This window comes from Rhipicephalus sanguineus, chromosome 4 (genome assembly GCF_013339695.2).
Source record: "Rhipicephalus sanguineus isolate Rsan-2018 chromosome 4, BIME_Rsan_1.4, whole genome shotgun sequence".
Lineage (NCBI taxonomy): Eukaryota > Metazoa > Arthropoda > Arachnida > Ixodida > Ixodidae > Rhipicephalus > Rhipicephalus sanguineus.
Window position 1 is genome coordinate 25,779,981 of NC_051179.1, and position 22,235 is coordinate 25,802,215.

The window sequence follows — 22,235 nt, forward strand, 5'->3', positions numbered from 1 at the left end:
ATGGTCGAAATTTGCGGAGCCCTCCATTACGGCGTGCCTCATAATCACATCGTGGTTTTGGCATGTAAAAACACAGATATATGCGTTCATATCCAGCCAACGATTAATTATGGCAATGTAAAATTACAAGCAGCCTACATAAAAAAAAAACAGATTGTCATATTAGAAACGCCTGGTCGGCGACCAAGCCAACGATCGATAAAGCATCAATTATTGGAAAATGGTGCATACAAACACGCAGGTGGTCGGCGCGCTTTCTAGGGCCGCATTTGATTGCGCTCGCGGATGCCGGGTGTTTTTTATTTGTTTCGTTGTTTTCTTTCGCCCACACCTACAATGCCAACGACGCTTCTGAGATCATTCAAGCTTCGCTTGAAAAATGTTATAACAACGTGAATGCGTTACTGAGTCGGCTGTCTGGCATACAGTGAGCGTTTTGTCTGCAGTGTCCTCTAATGACGATAAGGAATGAAGAGTTTTTAATTTTAGGAAGCTTCGAGCGCTCCTCGTCGATTCAGCAAGCATTGTTCGAGTTTTAAAAAATACTCACTTTCGGCACTGACAAAAGCATACTCGTGACAAAGTGAAGTCAACAACTATGAAATATTCGTTTCTGAGCGAACGACGTTTTGCCAGTCGCGAAGCGGTTTCCGTTTTTCTCAAAAAAGCAAGCTATCCGCATTGTTCCTCGTCGTGTATGAGCTCTGTCAATTATTTCGAGCTATCTCGACTCATTTTTCGGAGCGTTCGCATTCTCGTTCGAGTTAAATGACTGATTTAAGGGTTTCCTTTTGTACCGGCGCGCCGATTTCGAACAATAGATTTGAGTTTTTGAACCGCGAAATTTTCTTTGGCGGATATTTTGCCGACGGACAGCGATCTGTGTAATGGGACCCCAAGCACAATGGAAAACAATACCGAGCTCGTGCCGCACAATGCACAATCCACGATGAGATCCGCACAATGCATGATAAACGTAGTCGAGAGGAAGCGCTCCGTTTCAAATTACCTCAAAACTGCAATTTCTTCACTGCGCCTTCATGACAGGTCCAATCTCCCTTTGATCCGCGGTTTCTTTCTTTCTTTTCTCTTTTCCCCTTACTAATGGAACAGCTGCAAGCCGATCATTGCCTTTACGGGCGAGCTTATTCGCTTCCTTTCTAAAATGTTTATGCAGCCTATACCGCCCTGTTATTGGCTCGTTTCACCTTGCGCATAGAACATTCTGACACGTGTACTTGGTTTTTTTTTTTTTTTTTTTTTTTTGCGACCGGGTCTAGCTCGTGTTATCGCTTGGCGCAGGCCGCACCTGAATGTATCGAAACCTTCGAGCCATTGGCGTAGCCTTAGGGGAGGGGGGGGGGGGGGGGTTAGTAGTCAAATTCGCCTATCATAGAATACCTATACTGTAAGTGCAGTTGCGCAGTGCCCACTACGCCATAATTATTCCTTTTGCGAATCAGCGAAGGGCTCCTTAGTTGTCCGTAAGGCAACACGCGAACCTATGCAGCTGCTCATTTTGTTGACGCTTTTGCTGCTGATGATGATTAAATATGCCTGAGCGCTTTGTAATAGGTGGGCCTTTAAAACACGCACTCGTCGCGCAACTCGCATGTTTTTACCCCTGGCGCGATTCTACGCTTCTGCCACACAATATTACATGCATTAAGGAGACTCTTCCCCCTACATGACATTCATATAGTGTTTTCTTCCGAATGAGTTTCGAGCAATAGCGGGGCTCTGTGGTAGGACACCTGCTTGCCAGGCAGAGGGCCTGGGTTCCATTCTCACTCGAGCCTAAGATTTTTATTATTTATTTTATTTGCATCTTTCTCGATTTTTCGGTCACGGAAAAGACGGTGATTTTTCGCCCACAACCAACGACACCGACACCGAACTTTCTGCGAAACGAGCTTTTAAGCCCCGCCACGGTGGTCTAGTGGTTATGGCGCTCGACTGCTGACCCGAAGGTCGCGGGATCGAATCCCGGCCGCGGCGGCTGCATTTTCGATGGAGGCGAAAATGTTTGAGGCCCGTGTACTTAGATTTAGGTGCACGTTAAAGAACCCCAGGTGGTTGAAATTTCCGGAGCCATCCACTACGGCGTCTCTCATAATCATATCGTGGTTTTGGGACGTTAAACCCCAGATATCATCATCAACGAGCTTTTAACGCTGTCGCGTTAAAAAAGCTACGTCGTTTTGTACAAGCGTCGTCTTCTGTATTGGTACTTCACGCCCGCACATCTGCACCAACCAATCGGAACCGCAGCTGAGATGGTTCGGAAAAATCGTAAACTAGCGCTGCACCGCTCCTGCACATATTCAAACGCGAAAATTTACCGTCGGCGTCGGCGGCGTCAGCACGAGTGATGCAAGAAATCATCATCACGTGATGACGTCCCCATATGACGTCATCATGACATCAACAGAACGCCAAATTTTGTGATGTCTCGCGACGTCACTATCACGTCACAACGTGACCGCGCGTGATGACGTCCTCAGATGACATCGTTGGTCAGAGGTGGGCCGATCTCGGGGGCAGTGCAAAAGCAGGTGAGGCGCAGAAAGCCTGCAATGTCTTCCGATCCTGGAGGCAATGCAAAACCGCGTTAGGTGCAGAAAGCGTTCGGAGGGGGGCGAGGGAGGATCAATACATCGAGTGAGAAGAAGAAGATGGCTTTCGCCTTCGAGTCACCTTAGGCGAAGGCATAAGGGACCCTGTGATCTGTTTCCCTCTTCTTCGCATAAATGAATATTATATAGTCATCATGGCTCTTATATTTACTACATTCTCCGCAGTCCAGTGACACTAGTCACGTGACTGGAAGTGGGAAGGATGGAATTATACTATAGGCGCTCTGTGCTCAGCACGGCTCGCTTAAGAAAGCGCAGCCTTGGGAAGTCGCCCTTCTTGCAGACATTCCGGAAGTCGTCCAAGTCGATGTTGTCGGCCAGCAGGCAACCGACGTGGTGCTTTCGAGACAGCTTGTCAATCTGCGTCATCGAAATACACAACGCATACGACGTTACGTAAAGGCGGCGATGGCAACGATACACTTGCTGACGGCGCAAGTTCGCGCTACACTTATCAGAGCGACAAGCGATCGAGAAGCTATCCATTGTAGACGTCCTTCAATGTAAGCAACCGCCTGCTCCGCCCCCGTCAGGAAGCCTATTAAGAGTGCTACAGTTTATCTAGCGTGATGTAAGCATCAATCTAATACTGTGTAAGATCATAATTGTTGGCGTTTAACGTCCCAAAACCACGATATGATTATGAGAGACGCCGTAGTGGAGGGCTCCGGGAATTTCGACCACCTGGGGTTCCTTAACGTGCACTTAAATCTAAGCACACGGGCCTACATCTGGCACTCTGCATCCATGGGAATGCGGCCGCCGCGGTTGGCATTCGATCTCGCGACCTTCGGGTCAGCAGCTGAGCTCCGTAACCATTGATCAACCATGGCGGACTGAGGTACGTTCTCATTGCAATAAATTTAAAAGGCCTTCCGTCTGCATGCCTTTGTTTTTATCTGTTTTTTACTGACATGATATAATTAGATGTTAGCGCAAAAACAATGCACCGGCTTCTCCTCAGCTCTTAGAGGGGTCAACCCAGGGGCGTAGCCAGAAATTTTTTTCGTGGGGGGGGAGGGGGTTCAACCATACTTTATGTATGTTAGCGCGTGCGTTTGCATGTGTGCGTATATATATATATATATATATATATATATATATATATATATATATATATATATATATATATATATATGTATATATATACGTAAGTAAAATTGAAAATTTGGGGGGGGGGTTTTTGGGGGGGGGGGGAGTGCGATAGTAAACCGGTGGCGAGTAAAGCAGTAAAAAGTAAAGATTTCGCTGTGGTAAACACTGGCGCACACTGCATGTTTCACCCCTCCCCAGGCTTCTTGTTAGTGGAGCTGAAACACCCTTCTCTACATGCTTAACTCCTCCACAGTTCTTTCTCGTGACGTCACGTGAACACACTGCTGGCGTCACGAATTGTGCCGAAAAGACGGGAACCGCCAGAAGAGAATAACGCGCTCGTTCTTAGTACTTTTTAGAGGTTGTTCAAGGGTCCAATAAAAACACGCATCCCTTCCTTTTCGTCTCTCATGTTCGCGTTTCACGAGAGCCGCAGCTGCCGCTTCTCTCTCTGCAGTTCAAGATCGTTTCATTTCTCGGGTGTCTCGTATGCATATTCAACGCGGTTCGCGCGTGACCGAGTCCAAGTCAAGTGTGACGCCCGCACTCACCCCCAAGTGTGACACTGGGTCAAGCACGAGTACGGCCCGGTTCGGAAAAAGATATCGCCGCGCTACCCGGCTGCCTCACTCAACGAACGAGACATCCGAGACTGACTGTAGCTCTACAAGTGTCAGGCTAGTTGCGGTTCACCGCCACTGCGTGTGCATTGTGTAAACGCAGCTGTGATAGGCCAACGCCAGTAGCCCTGCACGTGTTTTTTCTACTAGCAGTTTGGTTCACCGATATCCACTAGGAGGAGCTGGATGGCGCATCGAGCCAGAGCCATATATACCCTTCTCTGCATCGAGCACGCGGGCGTGAAGCCACCGGAAGCAGCCGTTTTTGTCCCGGAAGCCACCGCCATCACTAGTCAATTGCTGCCGGCGCGAGAGCTTTTCTCTTCTTTTTTAAAGAAATGCCTGCCTGTGGCGCAGTAAACTGTACGAATCGACCGGAACAGTCGTCAGGGAAGACATTTCACGCGTAAGTACCTCAAAGTTGTATTACTTTTTACGCATTTTGTACGTTGCAGCACTCCGCCGTATTTGGACGGTGTCGGCACGGCGTCTGTCATCTTTCGTGTAGCGTTAGTCGGCGTCTAAAGTTAGGCGTGTATGAAACGAGAGATTGAAAAGAAAGAGAAAAACGATCATAACAACAGCTGCCACCCGAGAATATTTGAATTGCGCGACTAAGACGTACAGGAGACGCCAACTTCCGGGACAAACAGGGAACCTTCCGGTGGCTTCACAAGCGCTCGCCTCGCAGAGCGGGGATGCGCCGTCCAGCCTTTTTAATGGAGGTCAGTGGTTTGGTTTACGTCTATGAATGAAAACTTCAAAAGAAAAGGAGAAAAACATGCTTTTAAATGAAAAGTCAAACGCCACGGCACTCTGATAGGCCTTTTTTAGTTAAACCCAGCTTTGTGTGTTAACGTACTGCGCAAAAGACGCCACCCCAACCATGAAAATGACATAGAAATCTCTTTCCTTCCGAAAACTGGAATACTCTGTTCGCATCAATCGCCAGGATCACTAACCCTGACACATTCCTCGAAGACAATATATTTTATTATCCGCATGATTTGTATTTCAAATTTCCTGTATTCCCTAAGCGTTTTGGCTTGTTTTTATTGTTCGTTCTTTGCCCTTCCATTCTACAATGATGTAAGGCGCTGAAGGTAAAATAAAATAAAATAGAGAAATAGCCCATCAACGTATTGTGTTCCTACTACCCCCCCCCCCGCTAACCCACCGCTTAAAAAAGGGGGGGGGGGGGAGCTGGAAGTCTTCATCCACCATTCGCTGCAAATGCGCACATTTACGGCTACAGTAAATGTAGTAGGAAATCACATGTCGCACTGAGTACCGTGTTGCCACCATCCAGTGTAATCCTCCCCGCTCAGATAAAGTACGAAGGTCACGGAGAACGTTTCCGCGTCACGTATACGACGAGTCACATCCTTGCTCACACGAGGCTTGATCTTGAAAGCCGATAAGAATGGCCAAACCTTTTGTGTTCCACTGCTGCAATCATCCCGCAGTCATCACCGAAGTGAAGGCAAAAAGGAAGCAAGCGCAGTGAAAACAAGATAGAGCTGCAGGCATCAAAAAGAAAGTACGACAATTTGTTCCTCAGTCCTGTCGACCTTTGCCTCGCTTGAACAAAGAACGTCGAGAGCCCAAAAATGCGCGGAGCAAGATAACGCAGTCACAACGAAAAGTGAAGCAGTTCGTATCCATCGAAATACGAGTGCCTCGGCCGGGATCGAACCTGTGACCTATGGGTCAGCAGCCGAGCACCGTAACCACTGTACCACAGAGACCAACCGCGACTGGAACAACGACACAAATGAATAAATACGACAGAACAATCGCTGATATGGAATGCGTTCCTTTGTGTATTGGTTCTATTCGCGTCAGGGCCGTAGTCAGAAAATTTTTTCGGGGGAGAAAGGGGGGGGGGGCAGGGTAAACAACCTTTTAGAGTTTTAATGCCAGGGCGCTACAGCGGCTTGCGTACATAAGAGAACTTTTTGTTGGGTGAGTTGGTGTACGTTCATAATAGCTTTAAGGCACGAGAGAACACAGTCACGAGAAAGGACAGCGCTCTGTCCCGTGTCTTTTCTCGTGGTTGTGTTCTTTCGTATCTAGCAAATATGAAAGTTGCGTACGTAAGCTCTTGCGTTCCTTTGTATTCTCTGTGGGTGCGGCTGGGAGTACAAAGGAACACAAGAGCGTGCGTACGCAAGCGGCTTGGGGCCTCCAGTACTAAAACTCTTTTACGTATGTTCGTGCGTGTGTATATACATATGCGAATTTTAAAACATCGGAAGAAAGGGTGGGGGGAGGGTTCTACCCTCCCTGACTACGCCAGTGATTCGCGCTGTCTCATCCTCAGTTCTAAATATGTACAAACTAGTCCTAATGAAGTTCTTACTGAAGCCAAGTATCTTCTGTGACTTCTTGCACACACGAGCGCAGTCAACCACTGCGTAACCAACTTATACCTTTATCTCCATCGACGTGTCGTCATCGAAACCGAGCCAAGCCTTGCCCACGTGCACGTACGTCGACAGAGTGGCGTCGTCGAAGTGCCGGTGTGGATCTCTGTACTCCTCACAAAGCTAGGCAAGGACGAGAAATAAAAGAATAGAGAAAACGAGACTTTAATAAACGCTCTAGCCTTATCATTGGTGTCATCAGGTTTAGCAGACATTAGAGCATTTTTATCTTTAGCTATAGGTGGTTTTCCACTCGATGCATGGATTCCGCCATCTTGTGCTCGTATACACGTATGGTTTCCGACTTTTGTGGGTCGTGACGTCAAACTCACGAGTTCGTAAGAATCCATCCATATGCAGCCGTTTTCATGCGTATGAGTAGACTGTAATGCCGTTCATTAAGTTATTAGGGCCTCATCATTATGGCCTTAGATGCCTCATCAAAGGCGAAAATTGACCGTTTGCATCAACGTGAGCGATGCAAAAGATCGTCATCACGTGTTGACGTCACCATCTGACGTCATCGTGACGTCACAGATCGCCATAATTTGTGGCGTCATGAAATGACGTCATTTCATAACATCATCGCTTGGTCAACGGTGCCCTGATCACGGAGGCAGTGCAAAACCAGGTGCGGTGCAGAAAGCTTGCAATTCCTCCGATCTTGGAGGCAGGGCAAAAGCACGTTAAGTGCAGAAAGCTTTCGGAGGGGGGCGTAGCATGATCGATACAACGACTGAGGAGAAAAAGATGGCTTTCGCTTTCGACTCATCTTAGACGAATGCATAAGGGTCGCTGTGGGTTTTTACGCGTACAAGAAGGCAGCGTTAGCAGCGCAAGATGGCGACACTTAAATGCACGCGCATCCGTAAAATAGTTTACAGTAGTGAACCAACCCTATCTGTGTCGTTCCCTGAAACCCCTTTCCCGGCATGGAGTAACTAAGGAGGTTGAAAATAAATTGCTGGAGTGGCGATTATTGCGCAAGAGTGAAGCCGTGCCCACCAAAAGTTGGCGGCTGCGCCCGCCATCTTAGTAGGGGCACGATGAACCATCGACGTCTGGCCAAGGAATGCGCGTGTCTTCCTCGCACGCCAGACGAGTTTAATATGGCAGCTTTTACGGGTCAGATACTGCTTCAAGTGTGTCATTGTGATACTAGTTTTCGCAAATGAGCCTCAAAGCCATGGTAAATTTTATTGGAGATCAATCGCCAATACGCCTCTCGACGGGTTGCTTTTGTCGGCAACAACGATCTTTTACTTATATTTAACGTAGCATTTACACTAACAGATCAAAGCCTTTTGATCTCTAAGCAGGCACCACCAGAAAAGAGCGTGTTTCCGAGCTCTTTGGTGGGCAAAAGCTGGCTTCACTTTTGCTGGCAAGGCGTTGCGAGAGCTTCCACTCCAGAGGGAGTAACGGGCGAATCGAACACTCAGGACGACCTCTCCACGCTCCCTTCGCTAAAGGGACACTTAAGTGAATCAATGAATCAGTTTAAACTGAAAAGTCACAATGTACTTTGAAAACTTTACTGTCGTTTATTACACCATCATATAGGTTTATTAATAAAAGAGAAAATTAACTGTAGAAGTTTAGTAAGCTGGTCCAGCTGGTTTGACTCCAGGAAAAATAAAGATCGCAAGAACGGAAACGCAAACACAAAGAAAGGTAAGGACAGTAGTAGCGCTTGTTCGTGTCCTTACCTCCTTGTGTACCATGCTTCTAGCGCTGCATTTGCAATTTTTCAATAAAAGCCTTGGATATTTTGCCATTTTTCAATAAGAGCGTGAATGAAAAGAAGTGTACATATTTACGTTTTATTTGGGCTTTTTGTTTGCCATGTAATGTACTGTACATATGTATATCCATCTTCTTGTGACAAATTTGTATGCGTGTGTATATACGTGTGTGAAACATCGATTGTACGTGTTGCCTCCGCGTCATTTCATGTTTTGTTTTCATGTAACTGAAGCCTGTTTTGTCATTCTCGTAAACGTATGTCTAGCAAGCAAATGTTACGTTGAATTGTAATTGATGTTAACCGTCTGTCATAATAATTTTTTCTAAACACAGTACGTTCTACTCTAAATCGTTACTGTATTTCAAGGCGACAGCCTTACATGCCTCATCAAACGCGAAAATAGACCCGCTGTAATAATAATATCTGGGGTTTAACGTCCCAAAATCACGATATGATTATGAGGGACGCCGTACTGGAGGGCTCCGGACATTTCGACCACCTGGGGTTCTTTAACATGCAACCTAAATCTAAGTACACGAGACTTAAACATTTTCGCCTCCATCGAAAATGCAGCCGCCGCGGCCGGGATTCGATCCCACGACCTTCGGGTCAGCAGTCGAGCGCGCCATAGCCTATAGACTACAGTGGCGGGGCGAAAATTGACCGGCGTCAACACGAGTAATACAAAAAAAATTATCATCACGTGATGACGTCATCGCGACGCCAGAGATCTTTATAATTTGTGCCGTCATCATGACGTCACATCACGTGGCGTCACACGACGACGTCATCACTTGGCCAAAGGTGGGACGATCATGGAGGCAGTGCAAAACCACGTTAGGTGCGGAAAGCTTTCGATGGGTGGCGGGGCAGGATCGATACATCGACTGAGCGAAAAAATAAAGATGGCTTTCACCTTCGAGTCGTCTTAAGTGAAACCATAAAGGGCCCTGCGAATTTTTAGTACACTAAAATCTTTACCATTTGTTTTAAACACTTCCACGTCTGTGAAATACGCTTGAAACTTCTCTTTCGGACTGCCTGGTTTTGGTAGTCTTACGCGTTGGTCATCGTGGGCAGCGATGCTATGTAAATATATGTGCATAAGTATAACCAGTTGTTTGTGACAAATTATTCGTATATGTGTGTGAGTGAAACATCATTTGTACATGTTGCTTCCACGTTTTTCCATATGCCGATTTATGTCTACGTGACTGAATTTCTGATTCTCGTAAACGCATGTCTAGTATTAAAAATGTTGCGTTCAACTGTATAGATATTAATCACCCCGCCAGGGTGGTCTAGTGGTTATGGCGCTTGACTGCTGATCCGAAGTTCGCGGAATCAAATCCCGGCCGCGGCGGCTTCATTTTCGGTGGAGGCGAAAATGTTTGAGGCCCGTGTACTTAGATTTAGGTGCACGTTAAAGAACCCCAGGTGGTGGAAATTTCCGGAGTCCTCCACTACGGCGTCTCTCATAATCATATCGTGGTTTTGGGACGTTAAACTCCAGATATTATTATTGTGTAGATATTAATCGTCTGTGATCATTCTTTTTTTCTAACCACACTCAAGTTCATTTTTTTTTTTTCGCCCCCAAATCTCTGCGCATGAAACTCAGCGTGTCACGATTTCAAAGTGATTCTTTCGTATTTCGGCCGCATTGGTTCAACGAAAAAACTCGGTAGGTCAAGTTTTCGACCAACTTGGAGGAAAAACGTAACCTAATTTTTACCGATTAATACGTTAGTTTCCATGCCTATACATGTGAATAGTGATCCTGTTGCTGCACACACTCCGCATTTCATCGTTGCAAAATTTGTCTTCTACGCGTTTATTGATACATTCACGTTACAAACACATCGTACCTATGTTCAGCTTTAGTTGCCAGATATACGCGATAGCTATGATGATAATAGTTACGCGTTTGTATGCGGCACCCTGTCATACCCCTGTATACAAGAAGCGCATTTTTAGCTATGCCTTGCATTCCATGACGAAGGCCGGACCCCGGCCGAAACGTTGGAAGGACTGAACATTTTTCGTCCGTTCGTCCGTTGTTATTGTTGTGTATCAACATATGCGCCGCTGCTACGTGCTGATCGCGGTGATATTCGCCAGCCACATCTCACGATAACCCAGCAGCGTCTGTGGTGACGTCATCCGAAAATCCACTATAAAAAGCACTTCTTTGAATAACGCTTTGTTCGTTCTTTGCTAGCTGCTTGTCGAGATACTTCAGTTATGAACGCTTACGAAGCACTGGATCCGGAGAAACAAACCCTATATATATATATATATATATATATATATATATATATATATATATATATATATATATATATATATATATATATATATATATATCCCTTTATAAAGTCTTTTGACTTTCTTGCGCAACACCTGACTAGCCACGTATATGACTCCGTTTAAAGAGCATGTGAACTCTCTTTAGAGATTATTATACTCTTGTCGGAGAGTCGCGGGACCCAAAAGGAAGTTAACGTGTCTCTTTAAAGAGAGCCATATGAGTACGTGGCTAGTCAGGACTCGCCGAAAAGAGTAACACACACTTTTTTTTCTGAGAGCGCCCATCTCTCACAGTTATTCGCGAAACCAGTGGAATAAGCGGACACCTCAGAGTAGGAGAATTCCGTGTTAACGTAAGACGCCAACGATCCGACGCCTGGAGAGGTGGAAGAGTTGGTGTCGTCCAGGTTGAAGACGTTGAACTTGTACACGGCCAGCGACACGCTCAGGCAGACGTGATCGCGGTCGGGATACACCAGCCTCAAGCTATCGGCCAGCCGCATCGCATTTTCCTGAGAAGAAAAAGATGAAAGATAAATGCTTAGACAGAAATCGTCGAGGATGATAGTCGACATAATCTGTAACAGCCGAAAGCTACGAGAAAGCGTTCTTGCGCCTTTGCAAGGGAACGGTGCGCTTGAAAACTAGAATATGTCGTAACAGTGACGTTATCAGCACATTTGCAGCGGTAGTACTACTAATCAACAGGACGTGTGTTTGAAAGAACAGTGACCCCATCCGGCAGTGCGAATGCACGGGCGATTTGCAGCCGGTGCGAGTGCCTTTGTTATAACTTCCCACGCACGCTTTTAACAGCGTCCGTCTCGTTGGTACAGTGGTTACGGTGTTCTGGCTGTTGACCCCTAATGTCTCGGGTTCGATCTCGGCCACAGCGGTCGCATCTCGATGAAGGCGAAATGCTAGATGCATGGACTGTGCGATGTCAGTGCGCGTTGAAGAACACCAGATGGCCGAAATTCCCGGAGCCCTCCCCTACGGTGTGATGATGCGTCATAATCATATCGTAGTTTCAGTCAACCCCACTTTTGTTTTGGCACGTAAAAGCCGATATATTATTGAAACGGAGAACTATTTTTGCACGCTTTTATTCCGATACAGAGTTCAGGCGATGCGTCTGCGGCATTAAGCGGTGATAAGGCTGCACTCCCGTCTGGTCGGAAATAGCAGTCACGCAGAACTGCGCCCAGAGGAGTGGTTCGCATGTTTACAGGAAGCTTAACAGCCATCTTCGCAGACATAACGGCAATAAACATTGAAAGCAGCGTACAGTCGGTACACAGATAACGGGGTTAATTATGCTTCCCGTTTGCGCGAGTTGCCATGGCCCCGCATAATATTGCGACGGGAATTGTCGAGTGTCAGCTATATATCACTGTCAGTACGGGTAGCGTAAATGACCCGACGGTCGTCCGTCCTCGTCGTGAAAACACGCCAACGCGCTGGGTGGCACGAAGGAAATTATTGGGGAAACCATCAGCGTTGTGGAATACGCGCAAAGGGTGCTCACACGCAGGACATTCCCAAAGGTGTTGTATTACTCCTGATGAGGCAAGTTTCTTTGGCATAGTGGTTAGACCATCGGGCGTCAATACTACAGTCCACTACAACCTGAAAATAAATACAAGCTCCACTCACTGTGTGCGCTGTCCCACCCAGATAGAATTTGCATAAACGTTCTATAATATCGCACTTTATAACTTCCATGACGTCAGCCCCGCCACGGTGGTCTAGTGGTTATGGCGCTCGACTGCTGACCCGAAGGTCGCGGGATCGAATCCCGGCCACGGCGGCTGCATTTTCGATGGAGGCGAAAATGTTTGAGGCCCGTGTACTTAGATTTAGGTGCACGTTAAAGAACCCCAGGCGGTCGAAATTTCCGGAGCCCTCCACTACGGCGTCTCTCATAATCATATCGTGGTTTTGGGACGTTAAACCCCAGATATTATTATTAGTCTACCCGTACAGACACATATTCGTGTCGCTGGTTTCAAGACGAAAACTTGAACATCCTGGCAAAATTTAATGTAAGATTCTGACGTCACTGCTTAGCCAAAGATCATAATTTAAATAGGAATGGCGAACATTTAGGTTTTTATAAGCATGGTGTTTGCATAAGCAGACAAAAAACCATTATGTTTCGAAAAAAAAAAACCAGCCTGCACGACTCTCTTATGTGATTGACAAGAGCGCCGCGGTTTTGCAGGCAGAGCTTGTATTTATTCTGCGGTATTTCCTCCTCAAACGCGGATGTATACAAGCCTACCCCAATCGGCGCGCACTCCGGACTTACGTCATGAGCCGGGCGGCTGGCAACCCCGCCTTCGGAGAACATTACCGAGTGTATGAGCTGGACTATTTCTGTAGTCGCGGAAGCGATCGGCTGGCGCTCTTCGGTCATCTGGGCGGGGCCTCTCCGGAATCCGTAAGTCGTATCCGACTATAGGTTGGAACAAATCTGGTTTGAACCGACCATAGATGCCCATAGTTCAACTGCCGGCGGCGCAACATTTTTATTTATATTCATACGTTTATCGTGATTTTGGGACGTAAAACCCCCACAAGTATTATTATATCGTGGTTGACATGCGCACTCACCATGGAATAGGACTTGCGGTTGGCCGACGCAAATGGATTCGGAACCGAGGTGCCGATGGTGTGCACATGGCGTGGGTCGTTGCGCAGAAATACCTTGTGCACTGACCTGCGGTACGTATGTGCAATTCATTTGTACTTAATGTAATCACGGCGGCAGCGATCTCGGGGTACTAGCGCGCTGAGAAGCTGAGCAAACGTGAAGCGTGAGTGCGCGACAGGCACTTCCAGTGACAACCGAAACATCGATAATTGATAATCATGGTGAACGACGGCAACTGCCGAAAATAAAAACAACGTGCGCGATAAAATGGTGCACTAAAGCCATCTTGGCCACCATGCTATCTTACAGCACTCTGAAAAGCAGCGTCAGCAGCGTACCTGAATACTATCTATTGTCCAAGATGCTGCAGATGCACTTACGTCGCTTCCATGAAAAACAAGATTCATTTTCACTGATAACGGCACTTTCTGTGACATGACACATCGTCAGCTTCATATAAAGTGTTTTAGTAATAGTTGTTCGCGAGCAAAAAGGGCACGTCACGTTTAGTTAATTATGTGCACTGCGGATCGTTTAAATCTCTGTGCACCTTAAGACCAGTAGTCACTGCTTCACCATGATAGCAATGTTACCGTATTTGCACGATCCTAATCCGCACTTTCCTATAATTAGTCCTCAAATCGGGCTCGAGGAAGAAATCGGCATCAAGTTTTTTTTTTCCTAATTCAAATTATCGGCGCTTTACAATTGGGTGCGCGCTAGAATCGTACAAATACGGTATGTCGCGCACCTATAGTGGCCTGAAGCCACACGGCTCATGGCTCGCTCAGTTGTGGTACTCAATGCTCTGCCGAGACATGTCGTGAAAGACGCTTCGCTTCAGTGTCAAACGATTTTATGTATACACCGTAGAACAGGGCTTCACGTTGTTCAATTCATAAAACTCTTCCTAAATTTTACTGAAGATAACGATATACTACTTCGTACGTTAGCGAAATTGTGGTACAACTTTTTCCATACTGCTACTTTTTTTTTAATACGAACACGCAAGCTTGTCGAATTTCGTATTAGACTACCAAGTAATATTCGATCGATTTTTTTTTCACCACTCGCATCAGACTTCGAAGGTTAGACACGACACTACGGCCGCTGATGATTTAGTGGGTTGATTGAAAGAATTGCCCCTTCAGTGTACTAACGTACACTCTTGTTATGCTCCTGGTTCTTTTATTGATGGCACGAGCAACGAGTGACACTCTTGCTCCTCTTCCAAGCACTTCCGGTCGAGCACTCACTTCCGGTATTCCGAATATTCAGAAAATTTGTTTTAAAAAACAAAAGTGGTTCGAAATTGAAGGCATCTGGTTCAAGTATAGAGTTATATTGGATGCATATGATATCGGAGAGTGAATTTAGTTAAAATAAAGGCCAAATAACTGTCCGGGTAATTAAGAAAAATTTAATCAGTTCATCGAAAGAGCAGACGGTTTTCTTGCGAGCAGCTGGGGTCGTTGCGGCACCTGGCGGAGTAGATCTGAACCACGCGCTTCTTTCTACGTGGCTTCCGAGGTCCGCTTCGGCAGCGCTAAACACAGAGCTAACCCAAGGAATACAACCAGGGCACATGGACGCGGACGTGTGAGTGCCACAATACCAGACGCCTAAGTGAAGTATTATTGACTCCAGGTTGCTTCCCTTTTTTGTCTATATGAGGTGATAGATCAGCGGTACTGTGGTATTCGCCTATACGTTACGCAAATGCGCACGACACTGAAGCTTTAAGGCTTCAACGTACACAGTGATTCTGAGATGTTAAGCATTACTTTATCGAGACAACGTACTCTCACGTAAGAGGAGCGAGAAATAAAAAGATAATACTAAAACAGACGCTCCTAATACCGCGGCTGGTCATCGACGCCTGCGAGTCCGCATTAACCGGTCCTTTCGCGCTTTTTATCGCTCCTTCGACATATCGAAACTAGTTGAATTAGTTAATGAGGGCGAGCTATTCGACGAGAAGTTTATCATCAATAACACGCAGTTAAAGACCCGTGACGCCAGTGACCAGTGACGCCCAGAGCTATAGCATACACGTTTCGTATTTTATATCCGAGAGCACGACAGTGCGTACATGACGACCAAGCCCTCACTCGCGTGTACAATTACACCTGGAAATGAATAACGTTGTACGCATACACAAGCCGGTGTTCTTCGCAGTGTGTTCACGTTACACGCCGAGCAAGTTATAGGCGTCGCCCCGAAAGAAATTAATTCTGCATGCGAACGCGATCCGTGCTTGGGGCGTCTCCGTTTATGGTAAAAACGTGCCGCGAAAGACGTTTCATAATTTATCCGCGATCGAGACACCGGCGGCCGCCCCACAATTATCCGCTTAGCATTCAGTGCCGGACATAATGGTGCGATTTCGAATCATCATTCTTTTCTGCGCGCCACTCGCTCCGGCTGTTAGGTATCAATGTTAAAGACGGCATCCTGCGAGAACCTTTTGCAGCCGAGGATATTCTTGAGCTTTCCTTTTCTTTCGTTTTCTCCCGGCAGCCTTAGTCCAGAAGAGTCAATTTGGAGCCACTTCGGCGTTTATACGCAGAGGGTGGGCGTCTACTGCATCCTTCATTTCTTCGGAAACGCAGACCTATAACGACTGCAACTGCAAGGATGTCTCCGAGTCTGTATATATTGTCAGACATGACATCCGCTTTTTTCCTTTCCTGCTACTAGTTATGTGACGCAAACTATATTCCGTCTCAACATTTCATTGCCACGCATAAATTTTCGATTACGTTACACTGCCTTATAAAAGAAAAAAAGCTCTGGCCACGCTGATCAGGCTTAAACGTGAAGCGACACTCCCAACAACGAATAGCAGACAGGGTGGTCGTTCTTCTGATATATTGCCCTGAAGAATAAAAAAAAAACTGAAAACAGTAGCCGTTTGTAGCTTGAAATTCATTATTTCTTCTGGTTCAGACAATTGTGTGCTTGAAGTTCTACGCCAGTAACGTTAAGTGTTTGCGCGCACGACGCTCTTGCCGCCAGGCGAAAGCATAAGGTTGCCCTGGCGGGCAAGCATCTTCTGTTGGCGAGAAGTTCAAGCTACAACCAGCTACTGTTTTTTTTTTTTGCTTTGTTCTTTGTTTTGTTTTGTTTTTATTTTTTGAACGCAGCTCATAAGAGGCCGTTCGAGCGCTTCGCCTCATCGGTATGACCGAGCGAATGAAATAGTCCCAGTTTCGCAGCCAGAGCAAATCAATAAATGCGATAGCAACAAACTGGAATGTTGTACGAAGTAAGGCTAGCAGCTCACTCTTTTAAGCATGCGACCAGGCGTAACTCAGCGAAACGCTGGGGTAAGAAACGCGGCCGCTGCAGCAAGCGAAGCGACCTTCGTGTTGTCTATCACTTCAACATAAACTGAGCGGTAAGAACACTGCGCGTACAAAGTTATGAGTCGTCTGCTAATTCCAGTCACAGAAAGGACGCGCGCGACCGCACCCGGCCGGTCAAAGTACTACGCAGTTCCTGCCGGAGCCTCCCCCCTGCCCCTTTCCACTAGGACGTCTAGCGCGACGGAAGACGGCCGGTGCCCTTCCTCTCCGCTCGAGCCGCGATCGTCGGCTGCCCTCGTACGCTTTCACTCGCACATAGAACATACGATGCGCGGGGTGATGTTATCGCCCTTGGACTTTATACGGAACCTCACGGCAACTCCGGCGCCGACGGCGACAGCAAGAATGCACCCGGAGTGTCTATATAAATGCGATCGCAATAATAGCGCAGCTGCAGCCGAACGTAGCGCAGCCGAACATGAATGAAAGTGATAACGAAGAGAGGGAGAGGAGGAAAGCGGAGGGAGGTACTGCGGAAATTGCAACAGTGGAACTGTTTAATCTCGGCAAAACTCCGTGCCGCATCGACAAGAAACTATCGTCATCATGAACGGCCTCTGCCATCGAACACACAGCTGCGCCGAGCGCGTGCAGCACAATACCTCGGCCGGCGCGCGCTCTCTTCGTCCTCTTCATCTTTTGCTTCGCTCCCCGAACACGTGCGCACGGCGCGCGCCCTCGTGCTGCGCAGATTTGTCCGGCATGGGATGCAATAACTAGGATGAGCAAGAGAACGAGCGCAGAGAGAGATGGAAAGAAATAGAGAGGAGGGAAGGGAAGTAAGAGAGAAAAAGATAGAAAGACCGAGAAAGAAAGAGACAGACACAAAAAAGACCGAAAAAACGGAGAGCACGCATCTGCAACGAAGCGAGCGCGGAGCGTAGGCGTCGCGAGGCGAGAAGGGGGGGGGGGGGAACTAGAGCACGCATCTGCAACGCAGCGAGAGCCTCCACGCCATCTAGGGATCTTTCTGAGAACTAGAAGTGGCTACGACAGCGCCATCTAGTGAACACTCCAAGAGCTAGAGGTGGCTACCTACTAGTACTACCACTACTACATACTACAGAGGAGGGACAGACCCACACCCAAAGGAGCTTCGCCCCTAACAGGACAGAAAGAAGAAGCTTGTACTTATTCTGAGGTCGTAGCCGACTATGACATTTGTGCGCGTTGATTGGACATTGAAAACGTGCCGAGAACAAATTGAACTAAAAGGCGTTTGTCGCTGGCGGAATAGCTTATAAGAAGGTTTATTATTTTTTTTTGTTAGGCGCATACAGAAGATTTTTCGTCAAATTTTCGAAAGGTTCGGTGGGTCAGTTGCAAAGGACGTGTTCGATGACAAGTATCGCTTGGCATACATTGGTGTGTAATTGTTTGTGATAGCAATAGGCTGTAGCTTTTCACAAGATCTGCGCATGCGCGTTTCTGACAGCGGCATTGCCGCCATTTTAGTTGGAGTACTTTGAGCGCTGCTGGTGCGGCTGCTCGCTGCGTGCTTCAGGTACATTGGCGTTTGGCACAAATCCTCGACGCATAAGACGATTGAACGCGGTGGAAAACTGTGTTCGGACCTCCAATGTATGTTATTTTACTTCAGGCTACACTGCATATCCTAGCGTTAAGGAAAAAAAGAACCATTTCACAGACAGCTTACTGAAGAAGAAGACTCCATGTTACGGACACCTTACCGTTCCCCCATATAGTACAGTACGTAACTCCAGGTCAATCCCTCACCTTTCTTTTAACACGAAAGTGTTTTATGCCTAGGTCCACCAAGACTTTCATGATGTAGTTCCGTCACGGAAATACGTCAAGGATGGATGGATGGATCGATGGACGGACGGATGGACGGACGGACGGATGGACGGATGGATGAATGGATGGACGGACGGACGGACGGATGGACGGATGGATGGATGGATGGATGGATGGATGGATGGATGGATGGATGGATGGATGGATGGATGGATGGACGGATGGATAGATGGATGGATGGATGGATGGATGGATGGATGGATGGATGGATGGATGGATGGATGGATGGATGGGTACTATGAGCGTCCCCTTTATAACGGGGCGAAGACATGTGCGCCACCAGGCTCGAAAAGAAATGAAAAGACGCGCCGTTGCTACGACCGTGACGACGCGTTTCACTTTCGTGTTATACCGATTCCTATGACAGAGAGATCAGCCATCTTTTTTTTTTCTTTTCTAAACACAATCAAATACTCTGCTTTAGGGACAGTTGTATACACCTCTCCAATACAGAGTACTTTAATCTTTCCCACACTCCAAATCGATCTTTTTCAAATGCACCGGCTATATTCGACGGTTTGCCGCCGCAGTGGTAAAGTGGTTACGGTGCTCGACTGCTGACTCGAAGGTCACGGGTTCGACACCGGCCGCGGCGTTCGCATTTAGAAATGCTAGATGCTCGTGTACAGTGCGACGCCAGTGCACGTTAAAGAACTCCGGGTGGTCGATATTTCCCAAGCACTCCACTACGGTGTGCCTCGTAATCATGTCGTGGATTTGGCACGTAAAACCCAGGAAATTATTGTATTATTATCTACTTGACGCTTGTTTTGACTAGAAACCGTAGCCAGTGGGGTTGGGAGGGGGGGGGGGGAGGTCTAGTGGCTTGCTCTCTTCGCCCGAAATTTTGATGAACGGGGTTGTTTTACCGAAAATAATGAAAATAGGTGTCTTTCGCAAACAGTGATGGCCTTCAGCAAGTGGGCCCTCCCCCCGAAAAAACATTTCTGGCTACGGGCCTGCCGACTAGTATGCCTTTCCGTCACGAAAACATGACAGTATGCGTAGCCAAGGCGCAATATTCCAACGCAAAAAACGCCGGCAAAAATTGCCGGAAATAAGTCACCGTTCCGCAGCAGTATAGAGCACCAGCAGGCATATTAGCTAGCTTACCCTGCAAGTTCTGCTAAGTTCGCCCTCAGAAGCCCGGTAGCGGCGATGAAGTCGATGAGACCGACAAAGCGATAGCCCGGCATGTAGTCCCTCGTCTCCTAATTAAATAAAAAAAACGAAAACAGAAGGATACAAAAAGTATTCGAAAGGAATTCAATAGGTACTTTTTTGCAAGCTGCGGTCGGTTAAAACCTAAGCAGAAATGTCAGCTCCGCCCATAGCCATCGCTGTCCCTCCCACGGACAATTTGCATAAATGCTCCATCCAGCCGCGCTCACCCATTCCCGTGACGTCAAGCGCTTATAGAGTGTGTCACAGTTTACTTTCCAATGCAACACCCTGGTCCCCGCACAAGCTGATGAGTGGTGCGCTTGGCGACTCTCTGCACTACCATGCTGGCCACCACCCCCACCACCCACAGCAGCAGCCACCTCACCACCCCCACGTGGCCACTGCCAAGTTGGTACGTTCACTGTCTCTGTTTCTGTAGATTATGCCTGTTGTCCTTCATTATGCATGCTGTTCTCATTTGCTGCTTTTATCTCAAAAGCTTCCACTGTCCAACGTGCTTTCAAGATCTTTCCTCTATACCACCAGCTGTTATTGTGACAGCTCATTCATGCTCAGCCTAGCTGTATTCATTTTCCAAGAAGTGAGTGCACAGGTTACGATGTAAAATTGTCGGAGACAACCATGTGATTTGTGTTAACAGCCTTATGCAAAACTAGGTTGCGGAAATAACTGGAGCCACTAAAGTATTGTTACTTACATTGGCCGTGACGTGCTAAGTAACCACATTAATCAACTGTACAATGGGAAGGCCTACACCAGTGCACTTATGGTTTCCAGTAACCCTTCTTTTCTGCCAACTAGACGGTCACCATCTTAACATTGCTCCACTATGACGAGCACTTAACTGTTTTAAGTTTTACTTCTTCAAATGTGCAGTAGAAATTTTGAGTGGCCTTAAGGGGTCTTTGAGCAAGCTGCAAAACAGAAAATTCTTCAACCAATTTCCTGGTTATGTTCATTATTCAGCCTTGTGATACTGACATTCCTTCTTTTATGCTGTGTTCCAAGATCCTACAAACTGTTTCCATTGTTTCATTTGCTTGCTCTCTCTCTCTCTCTTTAATTTGGAAGTGTTTTATGCCTTGGTCCACCAAGAATTGACTTGTGTCATTTCCTTAATGGAAATTATGCGAGTTAAAGGAGCATGTGAGTAGGTCACGAAAAAAAAAAAGAAAGTCTGAAAGAAAACTTTTGGCCGAGCCACCTGATTGGGCAATTGAACCTCGAACTACCCTGCCCTGAAACACGGGGCTCTAGCCGCTGCACTATAAACTGTGGCAAGCTTCTTGGTGCAAACTCGCTATGGGTGCTTTCTTTCTGCCCCACCGTGCTCACCTACTGTTGACAGAGACGGCAGCACCATCATGGGTTGGTGCAGTGAAGCACTGCGTCGTGACTTTAATGAACACCGAGTCAACACAGAGCAGCAAGAAGCTACGTTGTCCTGACCTTCTCTTTTTTTTTCTCTCTCAAACGCATCGGCTCATTTTCGGTGTGATCATGAGCGCACTAATGTAATTCCATAGCATGTTTTCTAGCAGAGCACAGTGCCGGTATGTGGCGTACACGATAACTGTGCAGCACAAGAAGGCTCAAATCAGCCAATGGCTCTGCCCTCCCCTTGGTGACGCAGTTTGGACTGCGAAAGAAGCGCGAGCAATTTTTTAGCTGTATTTGAAACGCATTTGTAAATCCCTTGCTGCGTGTATTGCTATATTCGGTTGACATGTTCACAGGGACCTCGGCTACCCATTGGCAGTGTTTTCTGGCCGTGTTCAAAAAGTGTTGCATGGCTGCCACACTGAGCTGGCGGGGTGGGGTGATCCTGTCTTCATTTTGTTTCTTGGTTTAAAGAACGTACTGTTATCACAAGGCTCCCATGGTCATATGAATACTACTAGTACACACGATGGTTTCCTACCCATAAAAAAATTCTAAGAAAACATTATTGGCTAGCTGCCACGTTTCCAATATAGGCATAATTTACAAGTCTTTAAATAACAAAGATTACTTCTCGATGTATTACGGAGAAAACGAACACGGCACTATTACAAGAATGAGCGAGTACTCATCTTGGTAGCATAATAGATTAGACTTTAAACTGAGAATTGCGCTGGGTGAGGTGCGAAATTATTCTATTACAGACATAGAGTACTGATCAACGTCTTTAGAACCAATTGTATCGCAGCTCCCCTCGCGTGCCGGCATAGAGTTTCCTAAAATTAACTAGAGGGGACTCTGGCGCTGCGATCGGTCAGCTACCATGGGAATGATAGGTGGTCATGTAGGTAGTACACAAATTTGCCTAGTCTTCGTACTTGCAGGCTTCGAACGCACTTGTGGCTTTGTTTATTGTTGTGTTTTGGTTTTCTTT

At 46.9% G+C, this 22,235-nt stretch overlaps 1 protein-coding gene across 1 annotated transcript; it reads right to left on the reverse strand.

Annotated features, from left to right (window-relative positions):
• Positions 1–2,774: 2,774 nt before the first annotated feature.
• Positions 2,775–19,883, reverse strand: LOC119388708 (oviduct-specific glycoprotein). The gene is made up of 5 exons (XM_037656145.2): positions 19,790–19,883; positions 13,451–13,556; positions 11,161–11,346; positions 6,784–6,900; positions 2,775–2,996 (listed from the first exon to the last, which is right to left on the reverse strand). Exons 1-5 carry the CDS (start codon positions 19,870–19,872, stop codon positions 2,850–2,852), a joined length of 639 nt encoding a protein of 212 aa, XP_037512073.1. The 5' UTR covers positions 19,873–19,883; the 3' UTR covers positions 2,775–2,849.
• Positions 19,884–22,235: the final 2,352 nt, after the last annotated feature.

Excerpts from the sequence above, each read along its gene's own strand:
- LOC119388708 (XM_037656145.2), bottom strand. The coding sequence starts at position 19,872 with ATGCCGGGCTATCGCTTTGTCGGTCTCATCGACTTCATCGCCGCTACC. Across the intron at positions 11,347-13,450 it reads ACCGCAAGTCCTATTCCATG|GAAAATGCGATGCGGCTGGC; the intron begins GTGAGTGCGCAT and ends TTTTCTTCTCAG. Across the intron at positions 6,901-11,160 it reads CGGAATTCTCCTACTCTGAG|CTTTGTGAGGAGTACAGAGA; the intron begins GTGTCCGCTTAT and ends GTCCTTGCCTAG.